This window comes from Anopheles arabiensis, chromosome 2 (assembly GCF_016920715.1).
Source record: "Anopheles arabiensis isolate DONGOLA chromosome 2, AaraD3, whole genome shotgun sequence".
NCBI classification, from domain to species: Eukaryota; Metazoa; Arthropoda; class Insecta; order Diptera; family Culicidae; genus Anopheles; species Anopheles arabiensis.
The window spans coordinates 91,244,967-91,263,458 of record NC_053517.1 but is presented as its reverse complement, the minus strand read 5'-3'; the positions used below and the strand labels follow the sequence as shown (position 1 = coordinate 91,263,458).

Below are 18,492 nucleotides of genomic sequence, written 5' to 3'. Positions count from 1 at the left end.
CGTTCGAGCAGAGAAAGTTTGTTTATTTTTCAACATAAATACTTTAACGGGAGATATTTACTAATACTACTATGCATTCGCTTGTTGTGATGCTGGTACAAGGTAAGGAATGATAAATTACTATTTCTTCCTTCTATCGGATCGATCCGGTATGTAAATGGAACTGTCTTTACGCTTATCTACTAGCAGGCGCATGCCTCTACTACTGGATGCTTTCTGGTAAATAGTGCCAAGATTCTATTCGAAATATATATATTTATTACTACGAACTGCGCGGACTTCGCTACTCCTGTAGCCGTTTCCTTCACGCCGCCGGTTCCGCGTATGGCGATCGTTGTTCTTTTGTTTATTTATTTATAAGTTACTCATTTTAAATTGTGTGTATACTTAAGGGAGATTTCGGTAATAAGTTTTTAATTGTTTTTTTTTTCTTTTTCTTCATAGTAAGGCTAGTTCCAGATAATTGCTTTAAGTATGGAAGATGTCGAAAAATGTCCGATCTTACAACGCTACTCTCCGCAGTGCCCTCGCACACACTGTGGACGCCCTGCGCGGTTGAGACAAGAGAGTTATTGTAATTTGCTCCTATTTTCATTTACTTTATTTTCTCCCCTTTCTCTCTCTCTCTTGGAACGAATTGGAAGCGCACGAGAAGGAAGCGATTTTAAAATTCATTACTTATTAGTTTTCTTTACGCTATTACTAGTTTGGAGTTTTCGTTTCACGTTTGTTTAGGTTGTCGTGGGTTAAGACGTTTGTTTAGGTTGTCGTGGGTAAAGAGTTAAATATGAGAAGGGATGGGAGGGGGGGGCGGGGGGTAACAGCTTGGTGTTTTATGGTTCCGTTTTGTAAAAAAGATTCTTTTCGACTTTCGAAGGCAAGAACGAGAGATTCGATTTTTGTTTGATTCGTTACTTATTAAAACTACACACGCCCTGACGGGCACTTTCTTCGGCTTCGGCAGGGCGAAACACTATTTCTACCGCTTAATAGGTTCATAAATTAACGAATGTGATTCAAAATGCGATACTATACGATTTCTTTCTTCTTCTAGGTAGTAATACTACAACGCTCCCTTCTCCCTTTTCGCTTAATTTCTATCCCTTACGTTAAAATGATCGCCTCTCTTTCGGTTGGCCAGCCGTGTAACCTCCTACTACAAGCAATTGGGAACGAATCAATACGACACTCGCACACTCGTTCTTACGATTACATTCTTATTGGTCCAGTTGTAATATTGGTGTTTTTTTTTCTTGTTCGAATTTAAGAGTTTAAGAGCCATGTAACGTGTGTTGAATCCTCATCTTCCAGTTGCGAGGATCACTCCTTTTTCTTTTTCTCCTCTGTACGTCGTAAGCTAAAATATTGTAGTTTAAACCGAGCACTCGTCATAGCAATCACATCTTCCTTCGGTTTTTCTTTAAGGCATGTTTCCACGGAGAAAGAACACATCCACACTGCCTACTACGACTACGATTGGCATTGGCAGCTCATCGTACCCGATCACAGATGACGATCGTTTTCGATCAGAATCTTCCAATCTCCGAAGAATGGATCCTCCTGGTGGAAGTATAGCGGCAATGTGATATAACGCCTATTTTAAACGCTCTCTGCCACATTCTGGAACTGCTGGAAAGTTAACAAACGGCTTCTTTTGCTGCAAAGCAAACTACAAAACATTCCACCAGTTCTCCAACCTGCTCTCTATGGGTTCTCTCTCTCTCTCTCTCTCTCTCTCTCTCTCTCTCTCTCTCTCTCTCTCTCTCTCTCTAGAGGAAAGAAATGATTGCACAGCCAAGTTTTGGTACATCTCGTTGCACGCTATCCGCTTAACGGTTGGTTTGTGTTGGCCATTGGCAGGGTTGGCCAACGGGTAAAAAAATGGAATTAGTTGAAACGAACGAGAGGCAAACAAACGGGCTTCGCCTTACACGCAGCAAAACAGCAGCCCGCACAGATACTCGACGACGCACGATAACGGCGACCCATACCTTCGTCATTCGAAGTGAATCCGGTTCCAGCGCTCCTGGTTGTGCAGGAAGCGGGTCGTGTCGCGGCTGCTGCCGCCGCCGCCACCGCAGCCGCCGCCACTGCTCAGCCCATCGTCCAGGAAGTTGTTCGGCGTGCTGGTCACGATCTTGCAGTGGTACTTTTTCGAAAACTTCGACAGCACGTACTTGCGGAAGTTAAGCTTCGGCTTGATGGAGCGCAGATTGAAGCGCTTGCGCTGGAACTTGGGCTTGCGGGCGGACGAGATCGATTCGCTGCTCGGCGAGGGCGAGCAGCTGCCCGCGATCAGGTTGCAGAGCGACGGCGAGCCGCTGACGGGCGAGCAACCGTCCTCCCGCCGGCCGGACGACCGATCGTCGCCGAAGTTTAGCTCGCGTCGGACGGATTGGTTGGTGAGGTTGCTGCTGCGGCGCGTTTGCGTACCGTCGAACCCGAAGCTCGACCAGGCGGACGTGCCGGTTGGATCGATGCCACCGTTGCCACCGTTCGCGGCCACCGTAATCCTGTTCACGTTGCGCAGGGCCGTCTTGAGCAGGGGCGACGGTTTGGTAAGCTGCATGATGTTTCTGCTACCGGCGGTCGGGCGACCTGCGTCGCCACCCGTCGCCGCCCCCGTCGTCGTCGTAAGCTCGTCGAAAAAGTCGCTCAGCCCGGGCGAACAGGGCACGCACTGGATGCTCGGATCGTTCGCCAGCTTGCGCACCAGGCTGTTCTCCTGCTCGATCGCTTGCCACTTCATCAGACATTCGCGGCTGTGGCTGTTCATGATATGCTTGGGCAGGGCGGAGATGTAGTAGAACAGGGCGCCACAGTACGGGCAGATGTTGCTCTCGCAGAACCGGATGCTGGCGTCCGGCGAGCGGACAATCTTCTCCAGGTCGCGCTCGTGGTTCTTCAGCAGATGGTGCTTGAGCGTAAACTCGAACAGATACTCGTCGGCACAGAACGGGCAGTGCAGGTACTTCGAGGTGGTCAGCAGTATCTTGACGATATTCTTTACCAGCAGGTTCAGATCGTTCTTGTGGCATCCGGTGCTGGTGCCGCTTACGCCACTGCCACCATTACCGCTGTGGGTGCAATCCATCATCCTATTGGCAGCGGAAGTATGTGTGTGTGTGTGTTTTCCACTCCTTCCGGGAAAGTGGCACGTTTATTACAGCACTACACACAGCACAGCACTACACTGTAACGACGGTTGGGGCGTACTGTTTCTTTGTATCCCGCTATTACTCGCATGGGAGCTGCCGGGCACGGGTTTATCCAGGGAAGGAGTAATGGCACAAAAGAAAACCCCCGAAAAAAAAACGGATATCGGTCAACTCCAAGCACTGCCTACTTTGCACGCCCGACGAAACAGTAGAAAGTGGTGCAACGAAAGCAGCAGCGCTCGCACGGCGACCCTCACACGTTAGTGTCCGTTGGCCGTCCGCCGATCGATGCGAATGATGTATGATGCGCTGGTGGTGCTGCTGCGGTGGTGCACCGATGCAGGTAACCGAAGTGCAACGGCATGGAACGGGCACAGCGCGCGCGTCCGGAGCAGCCAGAGCGGGATGGAATGAGCGACACAGAGAGAGAAAGAGGGGAAAGAAAGAAAGAGTCAGCGAGCGCAAAAACGGTTTAACGGATGGACAGGGCGAGGGAGCGTTACATAAAAACACGTGTGTGCGTGTGTAGTATGTGTGCTTGTGTCCTCTGCAACACATTATTTGCAAGGATGGCTTACCGTGGGAAGAAACCAGCGAGCAATGTGTCATGGTTTACACGGGCGAGGGATGAGAGAAACTTACAATCGCACGCAAACGGAACTCAACTTGCTGCCGTTTAGTAAAGGGGAAGCAGCAGATCCTACCAACGAGCTTCTTCCTGCACTGCATGTGTATGTGTTTGTGTGTGTCTTGCGTATCCTTTCCCTGTAGGAGTTGTTTTTCCTGATTTCCAGAATTGTAGCAAATCCTGTCGATTTCTGTTAACACTTCACAAATGGTGCTGCCGTTCACCACACTTTTCCGCTAGATGTTCACAAGCTTCATTTTACATTCTCAACACAAACACACATTTTTACATCGCTCGGGTAGGATCTCGTTACACACTTTCGCTTCACCTCTGCATTTTGATTTTTTCTAAACAGTTTGGAATTGATTTCAATGCTGCAGCTCCCGTAAAACAGGGTGAGGGTTTTTGACGTTCCAAAATCGCGCTGCATCTCGCTCTGTCGCTGCTGTCACCGTGCGTTTAGAGCGGTGAGTTCGGCATTGCCCGGTACAGGGTAGCTCAAAAGCGAACAGGTGCTGGAGCGGGTTGCAGAAATGATTTGAAAACTGTGATTCTGTGTTTTTTCTTTCGAATTCAGCGGGATAGATAGCAGCGTTGGGATATGTTTCAGGTAATTTACAATAAAATTTCGGAAAGTTCTGCATCTGTCACGGTACTGGAACAAATACCGAACTTTGGAACATAAAACTGAAACGGTTCGTTTCGGTGCAGATACTCTATCCGTTCCATTTGTACCCGGTACTGTTACGGAATCTATAACGATCCAGGAACAAAAATGATTTCCGTTAGCAACTGATTCCAACCTTCCCAGTTTCTCGAACTGATTCTGAATGTATTCAGTTCCTGGAACTGATTTTGACCCGTTCTTATAATAAATTCCGAATCCCTTGTTGTCCAATCGATTCCGAACCTATATTAATCATGATATTGAATCTGGACCAAAACTCCTACTAGAATCTTTTCTGACTCAGAAACTGATACGGAACTCATTCTGATCGTGGTTCTGGTCTGCTGTACTGATGGGAAAAAGCCTAAAAACGGTCCAAATGTGTACCCCGCATAGCGTTTTGTGCAATCCTGAAATTTTTAGAAAATCCAAGCCAGATTAAAACGCTTACACGATTCTTTTTTCTCTCCCACTCTCCACTCCCTTGTTTATTCCTTTCCCATTCACCTGGACGTCCGGTACCGATACGCATGGTCCCGCCGTCGGATGTGCGCTAGATGATGTTAAATTTACGCACTCTGGGAAATTTCACACGTTTTCCACTTATCACGCTAGTTACTTAACACCGCTGCACGATCTGTCGCTTGTTTAATGTTTTTTTTATGCACGTTCTTGCTGTATTCTCGTTCAGTACAATAGCACAACAAAAAGGACGCGCTCTCTCTCTCTCTACTCGAACGTATGCTCGTAGTACGAAGAGTCAAACACTTGAAGGCGCACAAAACCGTCCTCACCGCCCGTCGCGAAACTTTTACCATCCGGATGGAATGCCATGCTGTTGATCGGACCGAAGTGTCCCTTCACGCGCGCAAACTCCTCCTCGTACACCAGATGGAAGAAGCGGGAATCGAACTTGCCGGCCTGCGTCGAGGTCGTGGTGACCTCCATCGCGTCCTGACCGCCGCCGAGCGCGACATGCTCGAACAGCGGGCTGATGCAGGCCGAGTTGACTGGCCGCTCGGTTTTGAACGTCTTCAAGCACATCAGCGAATCCGAATCGAACAGCTTGGCGGAGCAATCCTTCGACGACGAGACGAACATCGTACCGTCGCTCGACATCTGCATGTCCGTAATGCTGGCGGTGTGGTCGTTCACCGAGTTGAGCTCCTTCACCGCGCGCAGATCCCAGATGCGCAGCGAACCGTTCTCGTGCCCGGTAATGACCGTCTCGTCCAGGGCGCCCCACAGCATCGACGTGATCTTGCTTTGCTGCTCGTTCATCGTCAGCTTCAATACTGGGTCGGCACTGCTGATGCTAGCGTCGATGTTTCGCACATCGATCACGAACAGCTCGCACGGGTGGTTCATCGCCCGATCCGTCGAGTAGGAGGCCTGGTTGCCGGAGAAGCTAAAGTTGCACGTACGCACGGAAGAGTTGCACGGAATTTTGCCCAGCGCTGTACCGGTTTCAACGTCCCACAAGCTGAAATACGATGCAATGAGGGGGCAGATTAGAAACCAGAGGTCTTTCTTCGCTTCCGATCGAAAGGATACGCACAATGTGTTCATGTCACCGGCGCCGGTAATCAACCGGGTCGTCGTCCAATCCACGTCGACACACCAGACGGCACCGATGTGTCCATTGAACGTACCGAGACGCTCGCCGTTCAGCGAGTACCACACGCTCGGTTTGCTGTCCTTGGCCGAGGAAAAGATCAGATCGCCCTCGCGGTTGTATTTGATTTGCGTGATGGCACGCTGATGTCCTTGCAGCATCAACGGTTTCTGGAATGGAGAAAGAAAAGGCGGATGTAATCTCACTCTGTGTGTTGTTCACTGCTGGGCCCCCCTCCTTCCATCGGCAACATTCGCTGCGTTTTGTGAGGTTAGAGGCACAACTCCCAGATGGAATATTCAGCTCAACGGTAGCTGCACTGTAGTTTTCGCTACCGACGATGCTTTCAACCGCAAGCCGGGAACGACCTTTACGTACCATTTTGCTTGCACACGTCCTTTATTCGATGGAAAATGGAATAATCTACGGACGGCGAGGTGTACGACAAAATGCAAATCGCTGGAAAGACTTTTTGGCAATTTCGCTGTCAAACGCCAAACGAGCGTGCTGTCAACAACGTCACGCCGGGTGTAGCGAACGGTGCCCATGCAGCAAATATGTGATTTTTTAAATATAATTTAAAAATGGTACGCCGATCGATTTAGTTCAAATAAAATAAATAATGCTGTATAGAGTATAAAATTAAACGAAAGTTTACCTGATTATTTGTCTACAAATACAACAATAACATTCTGTGACGTCAATGTTGCTCGATGCTGCACGGGCAACCGTAGCCGTTCGCAATGTTTTGGGACAGATGCGTGTACGTCAAAACATGCAAAGGTCCGCAACAACAGAGCGAAAAAAAAACGACGAAAACTCAAAAGAAAGCAACAATTGCATTAGTGACAATGAAGGGCTGGAAGCAATGAGCGAAAAGTCCCTGCACTGCTAGCGTTCGATACGACCCAACAACTCCAGTCCATTTAACCGCAATCGCTCCAACCAAACCGCATGGCTGTGTGCTGGAAAGTGTGCTGCAACGCGTGTCGTGCTACGATTTAGCCCCAATGGTGGCCGTGGTTCATCGTGGACCTTGAAAAAAAGGTTTCGGAAGCTTGCCCTCGCCAGTGTATTGATTTTCCCCGACCAAACAAACATGGTGACAGACTAGGTGGTTTTGTGGAGCTGTGAAAACAAGGGCCGCATAGAAAGAAATGCTGCTACCCATGCTGGGGCAGCGTCCAGTGAGTTGTGCAAGTAGCAAGAGAATGCTTGTGCGTTTTTTCCTGCCGTGTTTCGAGACAGCCAGCCAAAAGTGCAGCTGCACAGCTAGGGCCAGCTGCTGCTGATGGGAGCGTTGCATCAAAACAAATGGTGTGAGACAGAATGGTTAGGGAGCCAGCCCCGCTCCGGCCCTTACAAAGTCCGTGTCTGTGTGTGTCCGGTCCAGTGTGCGCTTGGCAGCATCAAATTGCATAATGCGAACGGCTTTGGGAAGGATAAATGTCCTCTGCTAGGCAGGGTTGGTAGTGGTGGTGTACTGGGGAGAGGAAGCGTGCGCGGGAAGGAAGCCCGTAGAAAGCGCAGCAACGCGTCCGGTGGAGAATGCTAAAGGTCAACCGTCAGAGCTTCGCCTGTTATGTTCTGCCCGTTGTCATTGTTACAGTAATAGTATTAGCTGCATCATCGCTAGCGGCAGTCGAGGAAGTATTGTAGTATTTACCGCCGATAAAGCAGCAGAAAGCAGTAGCGCAATCAGTGGTAGCCGACGGACGTGGTGTTTTGTGCTTGTGCGTCATCGCAGGCTGGGAAGTGGAATAAGTCATAATAGCATCCAGCTGAGAGAGCACAAAGTTGTCCGAAGTTTCGCCCCATCCACTCCGGGAGGCGAGCGTTGCGCACCCGGTGCCCTTAAAGCGTGCTTTTGTGTCTATTTACGCAGAAGAGTATTATCGTAATCGGCCAATGTGTTGAGTGTACGACCCGGATAAAGTCCTGCACACACACACACGCACACACAAGAGGACACAACGTAGACCCGCCGATGGCCAATGCAGGTCAGCACATATTACTTCGATCGGCTGTAGTGAATTCCGTTACTGGAAAGGTGTCATGTGCAGCTCCTGCTTAGCCTGGTCCGGTCGTTTTCATCCGGAGTGGCAATACTAGGCAAAGGAGGCTGTTGTGTAGAGCCGTGGCGAGTGGAACGTGATTTCCCATTTTACTTCTGCACACACGTTTCCATAGGCACGATCGATTTTGAAGTGAAAGAAGCAACAACAACAACATCAATCGCCATCCAGCATGGGCGGCTCAGTTAGCCAAGTGTTTCGGTCCGGCAGCGCGCTGCTCTCGAACCGCGACGGCCACAAGGTGTCGGAAACGACGGTTGAAAAGGTGAACACAATCTTCGACGCACTCAGGGCAAATCCAAAGATATCGATACAGCGGCTAGAGCCACTGTTGCTTCAAATGCCGAAGGTACGTATTTGTCCACCTGCGGACGGTGTTTTTGTAATCAAATTCTCCTTTTTTAACAACTTTATTAGGTCGTATATTGCGAAAAACCTCTATAAATTAACACACAACAAATTACCCTAAACAGTGCGGTGATGATTGTTGCTCTAAAACACAGTCCGCGAAGCGCGCATTGTTTGCTAAAATCGACAAGCAAAACTACAAAACTGTTTTGTATACACACAAATAAGGCGCCGCTGGCGAGTGGCACCACATCATTAGCAAAATTGAAATCAAGCGAAATTCCGGCGATGAAACATTTTCCAGTCTTCTCCGCGTCCCATTCCTGACGTGCGTCAATCGCCATCGTATCGAGACGATCTTTTGCATCTGCTCATTCGCTCCAAGGGACTGATCTGCGGTAGATTCCCGTTTCGCCCTTTTAACATGAAAGAGAAGAGAAGAGAAAACATGAGATAGAAAGAGAGACAGGGAGTGTGTGTAATGCTCGTCTCGGGAGGAGTGGCGCGTGCTTGCATGACGCACGCATCTGTAACTAATTCCCGTGCATTCATTATCAATCGCGAATACGATTCACTTCCGCCGGGAGCAGGCAGGCAGGCAACGCTCTTCCCCCTTTTGATACCGCTCCATATTTGCATACGCTTAATTCGTTGCGAAATGAAAATGGGACATGGTACTGGAGTCATTTTTTGTTGTTGTTAAATTTAACATAACTCTTAGTAATGTTTAGAATGCAGAATTATTATTCAGTATTTTCGTTTGATAGTTTTACATCGATTGACTTTACTACATTAGAGGTTAAAGGTTAACCATGTTTCATGTATTTCTCCTTTTCATTCCACAGTACGAAAATATCCTTGCGATACACGACGAAACAGGATACAATTTGCTGCAGAAAAGCGTAGGACTAAACCATGTAGAACTAGCTAGGTGGCTACTGCAAAGACATCGCCCGGATGTGAACCGGAGCTCGTGTTCCTTACCACTGCACATAGCCTGTCTGAAGGGGTGAGACATCGGGAACACTACCTCCATCGTTGTGCCCCACAAATGGTCTTTGCGTAACTAAATCTCTAATTCCCTTTTGCTGCTTTTTCACTCCAACAGTTACGAAGAATGTGTAGAGCTGCTGCTTAAACACGGTGCTAGAATAGATACCGAAGCAAGGATGTGCTTTCCCGGTGCACACTCGCACAACTGCGAAGAGAGTGGGAAGTACAAAAGTAAGTCAGAACAACGAGATGACCACATGACGAGCAATTGGAATGATTTTTTTTGTTTTCTCTCTCTTAACACACAGATCAAGGCGACGATGTGAGGGTTTGCGAGCGACCGAACACGAAGCTGCAGAATGCCGTCTGCTACGCGATCGATGGCGATCAGATCAACGTGCTGAACATACTGGCTCAAAAGATGGAGGAACCGTGGATGCCGTTCCGGGTGCGGAAGCCGCTGCTGCACATTGCCTGCGAGCGGGGCGCCTGGAAGTGTGTGCAGCATCTCGTCCAGACGCGCTCGGACGAGATCAATCTGATCAAGGACGAGTACTACCCGATCCACCAGGCGGTGCTGCACGACGGGCGCTTTCTGGAGCTGCTGATACAGCACGGTGCCATCACGACGGTGCGCACCTGCACGCAGCAAATGACGCTGCTGCATGTTGGTACGTCCACGAACGAAATCATGCAATATCGTGGGAGCAAAACATATGCAAGTAACGTTATTGATTTTTTTTCCTTTTTTAGTGATCCTGGCAGCGAGAAAGTCGGCCGAAGACACACTCACCACAATCCGTATACTGTTGGAACGGGGCTGCAAGGAACTGATCAATAGTCCCGATTCTTTGGGCAACACCCCACTGCACGCGATCATCGTCCGGTATGCCCTAGAGGAGGCCAGGTATGTGTAGTAAACAAGTCACCCCCTCAGGAGGAAACTACTTAACAAATGGTTTATTGCAGATATGGCTACGACAAGTGGAACAAATGGGATGTGTTGCATTTGGTGCGCTTTCTACTGCAGAACGGTGCTAAGAGCTCAATCAATCAAACAGGAAACAGTGCGCTTGCCTGCGTCTTTCGCCATATACGAGACTGGGAGGTTTGCTACGAGCTGCTGAACATGCTCATCAAAGAAGGAGGTAAGTAGAGAGATGAGGACAAAAGAAAATCGTGTGGAATTTAAAAAAATAACTTCTTTCTTTGATTGCAGGAGACCCCAATATTGTTGGTCGGGATGGATCCGTTCCTATTATGGTCTGTTTAGTGCCACTTATCAACAAGGATCCGCTGCACCATTTCACACACTCAATGAAGGTATTTTCGTAAATGTATACCAACCATAATCGCTCACACCATTTTAATGCCAAATTTTACATGTAATCCCTCGTAGGTCTGCTATTTGAACTGCATTCGAATACTGTTACAAAACGGCGCGAATCCAAACTGCTCCTATCGCTCCAACCTGACGCCGCTCCACGTGCTCATCTTCACCGTCTCCGAGAACTTTACGCTCAACTGTGATATCCAGAAACGCGCCAACTTTGACTTTATCAAAAACATTCTCCTGCTGCTGCTGCAGTACGGGCTGGACTGCAACATCACCTCCCAGCACATCCTGCAGTCGGTGATCGACATGATCGTGAACGTGCGCACCTGCCCGGACATTCTGTGCGTGTACGAGCTGCTGCTGCTGCTGATCCAGTACGGCATCGATCCGAACATTTCGCTCAGCAACAAGCTGATGGCGAACGGGGCGAGCAGCAGCAACTCTTCCATCATTTTCGTAAACGATTTCATCAACTTCGGCGGTATACGTGGTGCCGCACCGGGTGGTGCGGTGGATGCAACCGCATCCGGCAGTGCCAGCAGTACCGGCGGCCCCAACAACGGTGGACCGGGTGGAGTGGTGGTGACGGGCGGTGCTGGAGGAGGAGGCGGTGGTGCTTCCTCAGCGGCAAACGGGAACGGCGGTGGACCGGGCGGGTCGGGCAGCGGCGGTCCCTCGAATGGGAACGAAAACCTGCGCAGCTCGTTCCGCAACAATGCGCGCAACTATCTGCTGTTCTACTACATTATGCTGATCACGCGCAAAGAGTTCATTCTGCTCGACCGGGAGCAAACGTACCAGCGCATCATCTACCTGTTCTACTACTCGATGAAGCACGAACCACTGTTCAACTGCCTGAAGACGCTGCACAATCTGCTGATCGCGCAGGTGCCGCACCGGTCGATCGACAACCTGCGCCACCTAATCATTACGCTGTACAAGAAGCCGCGCAGCCTGAAGCAGCTGTGCCGCGTCTGCATCTACAACAGCCTGGACAAGAAGCTGGCCCCGAACATAGCGCGGCTGAATCTGCCCGGTCCGTTGAAAGAGTACGTGATGAACTTCGACAAGTAAAGCCGTAAGTTAAGAAGAAAAGAAAAAAAAAAACAACACGAGAGTTCACGCTTCCTCTCGAGATCTCTTTCATTAGGTGCTGCGATAGCTAGTTGTTTGTTGTGTTGTGTATCGTTAACGTGCCCGAAGATAAAGCAAGTAGCAGCGATCGTTTAGCTATCAGACCGACGGTTTAACGAAGATTCGCGTATAGTGTACAGTATGGTGTACTATTTTTTCTCCATTTTCATTTCCCTTTTAGGATACAGTCTAGATAGTTTAGATTAGTTTGGTAAAATTTAAAAAATCCCTTTCGTTATTCTCCATTAACTGTACGTTCTTTTTTCTCTGTCACTCTCTACATTTTGGTTAAGACTTTTCAGCATTCAATTAGATACACTCGATAGTTAAAAGAATATAGCTAAGGATCTCCAAAGCAATCTTATGCCACGAACAAAGACATTTTTAGTTTAAGTCGTTTTTCAACCGTAGCTGACCGTAGAATGATCTGAAGAAGAAACAAAAACAAAAACACTCCCAATCGAATGTAGCTATAAACGAAAGCGCCAGGAAACGCGTCCATGAAGGATGATTGCGCGCCCCAAAGCCTAATCGATGTGTCCTAAACAGCCCGTAAACAAAAAAAAAAATGAAAACAATCGTACACGTATAAATATTGTAAAGCTCACAGTGAGCTAGCAAAAAAAAAGAACATGAAAATATGTATGTGTGTTGTGTGTATAATGTAAATATGTTGTAGCGTTTACTAAGGATCCACACTTTTATAGGTAGTTGGTTAGATAAACAAGTACATGCGCTCGTGCAGCCGGAGTTGGAGGCGGAAAATGGAGAGTGTGCTGGTGGTGGTGGTAGTGGTGTGCACATGAAGCAACATCGATGCAGTAGATATGACTAACGAAATTATACGATCAGGCACACAAACACAAACACACACACTGGCTTCCGGTTGCACGTCAGCAGAAGCAGTCGTCACGAACAAACGAACAAATATATCAAACAAAATATAAGCAAGCGTGTGTACAATGTGAATGTATGTGCGGCGGGGGCGGAACGAAGGGGGAGTTTCGCCGCTTGGAAAACACCGAATTTCTTCAACACACTTCAGATAGGACTGAAAAATCAATCAAACTTAAAACTGAGCATACATTGTAGATGGCGCGGAACGGAAGAGAAAGGAAACACACTAAGGAAGATGCGAAAGAAAGTATTTTGTACGCTGTGTCGTGAACAATTCGTTTGTAAGGAGCTGTCCAACCGATGTGGCATACAAAATATTCGACGGGTTTGCATGCAAATGTGAAAGTAATAAAGAGTTTGGAAAAATAAATTGAGTTTTTGTTTTTTTATTGCTCTACTCATGGGCCAATAATGTGGAAATGTAATGGCCCAGACAGGAAATGTAATGTATTTGATCTCTACTGGCGCCTCTGGGAGAGTTTTTAACGTGTCGCCATTGCCCAGGAAGCTCTCATTGGGCGGGTAGATTCTTCATGAACATAACAAAAATATTCAAAGTTTTTTTAAACGTTTCTTCGCCTGCTGCCAGACAGATCATAAACACTTGGTCCGAATCCATCCATCTTAACTGGAAGATCCGGCTTAGTTCCGAAATCAATAATAAAACCATACCTGACTGACCCTTGGGTAGCAAAAACACCCTTTTTGTCCCAAAACAGGCACATTTCCTGTACCGGGGGTACATCAAGCCCTGGGGGAGGGAACCAATACTTAACACCTGTCGCCAAGAGGGTGTATGTGTGACAGGAAATTGATTTTACGCCTGTCTCAATGGGTATCTAATTAGGCCTTTCGCACGTTTAGCCCGAGGCATTACCACACACACACGCGCGCGCACACGAGTCGAAAGATCGTTCGAATTGGGTCCATTGATATTCGAATTTTGGCTCCATTACTCGATAGTGTGTATCGGCTGTGTATCATGTTAATTGGGAATGAAAACATCAAATTAAACAGTAACAACCACACCACAAACCAATCAACCGTGTCTCGTCCCAAACGGTATTAATTGTTCTGTAAACGATGCAAGTAATAATATCATTAGCTATAAGGCGCTACATGTGCTACGCGATACGACCAGATCGACAGCACCAGCGTGGCTAGACATCGGGTTGCGTTTTAACGATCATATTTCCACAATCGCACCCTCCTTAGAACAGCTACGGTGGTGCGACTACTTTACGCGCATTCCAGCAGGGGTCTGCTAGTTGGTCAACCGGAACGAAATCGATAGGAATAGTTACACCTTCTAGAGGGAGAGGGGGCGGGGTAATGAATGCTGCCAAAGATCGCCCACACGACGAATCATCGGCCTGTTGTTTTGTTGACATAACCGTTGACCATTAAGCAATAGAGGAATAATTGCGCACGTTTAAGCTTGGGTTGGTTTTATATAGTTATAAAAGAGTTCAAACATTCACTAGAAACAAGTTCAGGTGTTATTGTATTAGATTACGATCAGCAGCCTGCGTGGTTCAAGGATTGTATGTTTCAATATCCGAACCTTGCACATACAAACCATAGCATGACGATGCTATGTGGTGTGGGAATTGCCCATTGAACGAGTTCAAATCGTGCCGCAAACTTAAGAAAAAAACATAAACAAATGACATTGACGTATCAAGTAACGGTAAACTATAGTAAAATATTGATTCGACCATTCTATTGCAGACTGTGCCGTAAAGATCTGCATATTAATATCGGAAATGGCTGGCTATGGGTAAATCCCTGCCGCCTGTCTGCCGAACCTGAACCTGACCTTGGGCTGCAACTTCCTGCTAATTTCAGCTGCCAGTAATGATCGCAGATCGAAGCACTTTCGGCACACGGACGGCGGCGTGCATGCATGCCAGTGTGCAAATATGAAAGGCGAAAAAGAACCCCCCCCCCCCCAAGAAAAAAAAACTTTACACAACACAATCTCTTCAAAAAATCGTGAACAATCATCAGCCTAAACTATCTCGCTGCCTTCCTGGATACCACCGCCGTGCTCTAATGGGGGCTGCACAGTTTCGTGGTGAGGTAGGCCTTCAGGAGCAGACCGACCAAGTCACCAAGCAAAAAGCGGAAAAAGGAAATGCGTACCGAAAACGTTTGGCAATCGCCGGGACTATCATAGACGACGGTAGGAGTCATCGGAGCCATAAAGTCGTGTGAACCTGTCATATTTTTCCCACCGCAGTGAGCTGAAAGTGCTGCTCTCGAACGTGACCGTTCCTTTTCGCGCGCAGAAGAAGGTCGCCCTCGAATGGTAAATGAGCGAGGATCAAGGTGTAATGCCGGACGGTAACGTAAAGGGGAATGGGGCGAGAAGAAAAAAAGAGTCGGTAAACATTCACGATCACGGGAGGTGATCATGAATTTGACCAGAAAGCAAGAAGAGAGTGAGTGAGAGAGAGAGAGAGAGAGAGAGAAAGAGAGAAGGAGTAGTTACTGGAGTAATTCTAATTTGGATTAGGAAAGGTCACCAAAGCTGCTTTTTAAGCATTTTTTCGCAAAAAGATATCAAAACTTGTGACAGGTTGTGCAGATTGAGTTGTTTTAAGCCCTGGATAGATTAACTATATGGCTTTATCTAAAGCTGCCGCACGAATAATTCTGCGTAATGTACTTATTATGCTCTCCATATTTGCTCCCCCGCTTTAACGTAACTATTTAACCTTCTGAATTGTCAGATTAACGCCGTCTGTGTTCCGTCTTTGCGTTGGCTTTAGATTCTTGATTTTTTTACTTCCTCGCCACCCTCCCCCTTCTTTGCATCAGCAAAACAAAACTACCGACGGCGGGGAAACCGGATGATTCTAGACGATTAGTTTCAGCAACATACCGAATTAGACGAGAGCGACTATTGAAAAAAAAAAACGTCAAGACCTCATGACAATGTCAGGACCGTGTCCTCCCACATGGTCAACCTCTGTGCAGGGTGAAGGAAAAAGCGTGCGGGCAGGTGGGCATGCAACGAAAGGTAGCTCGGTTGGAACGGAACTGAAGCAAACATTCCGCCACGCTGCATCACGCTACTGCTGCTGCTGCAGCTGCTATGACAACAGGTGATCTGAGCAAAGACCGGAAGGTAAAGCGGAGTAGGGGACCTACACCGGCCAGTGGATGATCCCACGGAGACGTAGACGCGGCATGACAGCAATTTCGTTCTGTCCTCGAGTAAGATCACCATTTGACTTTGGATCTGGCTTTCGGAGGCGCTGCAACCCGTGTGCGCGTACGCCGCTAATGAGACATTGCCGGCGGAAGCTGCGGGGCAATTGGCAATCGGTGGTGCGTTGATTTGTCGTCGGTTGCTTTTTTTTTTGTTCCCCCAGGCGGGATAGTATCGAACGGTTGGGGCAGGTTTGATTGTGGTTCGCAAGCTCCAATAACATTGCCACCAGGGAAGGTTGCTGCGCTTCGGATTTAATGAAACCCATTCCGTAGTACACTGCGATGCGTACACAGATCGCGCACATCCGCGCGCACTGGGTTGTCCCTCTGTCGGGTCATTTTGCACGACCTTTGGGAGAGGCACAAAACGTACAAAGGACATTCACAAATTAACGTTCATTATGGAACCGGCGAGCCAATCGAAGGAAAGGCAAAGCCTCTTTTGGGACGGGGGATTTGAAACCTTTAGAGAGTCCTTTTAAGGTGGACGATTACAGGGTAGGGTCATTTCCATAATGATGGTATACTTTTTGTGCGCACTGTATTAAATTAAATGCTAGCATCTATATTGAGGTAATGTCATTTTTTCAAACATTTATGGAGTGTTAAGTGAGCTTTTGGTAAAGATTTCTGTCGCAAAAACTATATCGACCAGCATCAAAACAGAAGAAAACGAGGCAAAATATCCTTCCCAAAACAACTTGAAACACATGTGGGTATGCAAGACATCAAGGTTTCGGACAGCACGTGGTAATTCCATATACATATCTGAAGTACGACTTAACGCTGAAGTTTAAATGGGTTAGAGAGGATTTAAGATGAGCACAACCTAACTACCTTAATCCAAAATAAGCCCACGGATTACCTTCCTGCAGACGTGCAGGAGAGAGAGAGAGAGATCGTGCCAGATTTTGGTTGCTAAGCCTGAAGACTCTGTTCAGAATCTTGTTAGTCTTTTTGAGACTTTTTGAGAGATCGATACAAGTATTTATGCGACTAAATATTGGAATACTGGACATGGTTAGGCCCGTTATATTTCGCTCCAAACACGGATGTACATATCAATTTATACTACTGCCTGTCCGATTATACTTTGAAGAGCTGCATTAAGGAAAATTATTACTGGACCAATTGCAGGGCACTGAATGTATGGTAAAAAAACAATGAAGCATCGAGACGATAATTATTTGCACTTCAAGTCGTGTAAGATCACACAACGATCCGGACATGTAAGATCCCACGTGCCAATACCTTTAATCACCTGTGATGTACGGTGTACAGAACAGTACAGCTTATACAGTATTGATCAATATGTTAGATACATTGGAGCGGGACGGTGGTCTATTAGATAAACACGTCGGCACCTAAAATACCGGATAGAATCGATTCCCAAACGAACGTAGCAAGGACTGATTATTCGGCCGTGCGGTGGTGCTCTCTAAACAGGTCTCGGAAACCTTTTATAGGCCGATGTGATCGCCTAGATGGTTGCTCCAAAAAGAAAAAGAAGAAGAAGCTCGATACATTCTATGCAACGGACCCAAAAGATACAGACAAAAATAATGGGAAAAGATCAACATTAGTTTGAAGGTGCTAAGGTCCAGTTCAAGTTATGCTCACAATTAACATTAAATCCTTAAAAAGTCTACCATTTGTTGTGTTGTGACGATCGTTACGATTTTATGGACATATTGCCAATATTCATTCATGTCTGACTACCCAAGGCAACCACTTTTTCGACGTCTTTGTCGAACACTTATCCTTCCCTTCCATTAGCTAAGAATATGTAAAAGCTTTCCTACTTAATGGTATGTTTTTTTTTTTACAAAATGACTATGAAATAGGCATGTAAAAGCCGTAATAGCCTTTGGCAGCAAACAGTAAACAGCAACAACAAACAAAAACCAGTGCGTCCATTTTTTGAGAACCAGAAACAGCGGCAAAAACCAGCCAGCCCATTCTCTTCCAGCTACTCAAACAAGGAAATTGCAATTCGAACAACGCTCATCCGTGCATAACACGCGTGAGGAGGTGCTCCTTTGTTGTCGGAGCGTGGTGATTTGAGCCAAAATTAGAGATTTCAGAATGAAGCAGAAGGAGGTAGAGTTGTACGAAATGAGTAGATCAACATCAACAACCAAAAAAAAACCACACACACACGCTTTGAGAAGTAGTAAACGTGCTTGACGATGCTTTTCGTTCTAGATACATTTTAAAACATTTTTTTACTTCCTTTTTTATAAAACAAAACTGCACACCAAACGGCCAGACAGAAGCGTTGGATGAGCAGCTTTGCAAATGTATATTTATACAGATGCAGTCACGGAATAATGGAATCGATCAGGCCAGACAAATGCGTGAAGCAAAACCCGCTGATGTTGTTCTAAAAATTATACAGAATAAAAACGTTCACCATTTAGAC

General features: G+C 47.1%; 3 protein-coding genes across 6 annotated transcripts; 1 reads left to right on the top strand and 2 right to left on the bottom strand.

Annotated features, from left to right (window-relative positions):
- Nucleotides 1–2: 2 nt before the first annotated feature.
- Nucleotides 3–4,174, bottom strand: LOC120896684. 4 transcript variants are annotated; one of them, XM_040301000.1, is made up of 2 exons: nucleotides 3,737–4,174; nucleotides 3–3,479 (listed from the first exon to the last, which is right to left on the bottom strand). In XM_040301000.1, the coding sequence occupies exon 2, from the start codon at nucleotides 3,095–3,097 to the stop codon at nucleotides 1,997–1,999; it is 1,101 nt and encodes a 366-aa protein (XP_040156934.1). In that variant the 5' UTR covers nucleotides 3,098–3,479; nucleotides 3,737–4,174; the 3' UTR covers nucleotides 3–1,996. The 4 variants fall into 4 exon arrangements, with proteins under 4 accessions (XP_040156934.1, XP_040156936.1, XP_040156937.1 ...); XM_040301002.1 differs by having other exon boundaries at nucleotides 3–3,476; XM_040301003.1 differs by having other exon boundaries at nucleotides 3,801–4,174.
- Nucleotides 4,175–4,908: 734 nt separating this feature from the next.
- LOC120896339 (eukaryotic translation initiation factor 3 subunit I) lies at nucleotides 4,909–6,576 on the bottom strand. Its single transcript, XM_040300387.1, has 3 exons — nucleotides 6,447–6,576; nucleotides 6,012–6,238; nucleotides 4,909–5,936 (listed from the first exon to the last, which is right to left on the bottom strand). The coding sequence occupies exons 1-3, from the start codon at nucleotides 6,447–6,449 to the stop codon at nucleotides 5,183–5,185; spliced, it is 984 nt and encodes a 327-aa protein (XP_040156321.1). The 5' UTR covers nucleotides 6,450–6,576; the 3' UTR covers nucleotides 4,909–5,182.
- Nucleotides 6,577–6,832: 256 nt separating this feature from the next.
- Nucleotides 6,833–13,221, top strand: LOC120898032 (ankyrin-3). The gene is made up of 8 exons (XM_040303349.1): nucleotides 6,833–8,492; nucleotides 9,337–9,500; nucleotides 9,600–9,715; nucleotides 9,793–10,155; nucleotides 10,238–10,391; nucleotides 10,454–10,632; nucleotides 10,704–10,807; nucleotides 10,884–13,221. The coding sequence occupies exons 1-8, from the start codon at nucleotides 8,316–8,318 to the stop codon at nucleotides 11,892–11,894; spliced, it is 2,268 nt and encodes a 755-aa protein (XP_040159283.1). The 5' UTR covers nucleotides 6,833–8,315; the 3' UTR covers nucleotides 11,895–13,221.
- Nucleotides 13,222–18,492: the final 5,271 nt, after the last annotated feature.

Excerpts from the sequence above, each read along its gene's own strand:
- LOC120896684 (XM_040301000.1), bottom strand. The coding sequence starts at position 3,097 with ATGATGGATTGCACCCACAGCGGTAATGGTGGCAGTGGCGTAAGCGGC.
- LOC120896339 (XM_040300387.1), bottom strand. Across the intron at positions 5,937-6,011 it reads GCCGGTGACATGAACACATT|CTTGTGGGACGTTGAAACCG; the intron begins GTGCGTATCCTT and ends ATCGTATTTCAG.
- LOC120898032 (XM_040303349.1), top strand. The coding sequence starts at position 8,316 with ATGGGCGGCTCAGTTAGCCAAGTGTTTCGGTCCGGCAGCGCGCTGCTC. Across the intron at positions 8,493-9,336 it reads TGTTGCTTCAAATGCCGAAG|TACGAAAATATCCTTGCGAT; the intron begins GTACGTATTTGT and ends TTCATTCCACAG. Across the intron at positions 10,156-10,237 it reads AATGACGCTGCTGCATGTTG|TGATCCTGGCAGCGAGAAAG; the intron begins GTACGTCCACGA and ends TTCCTTTTTTAG.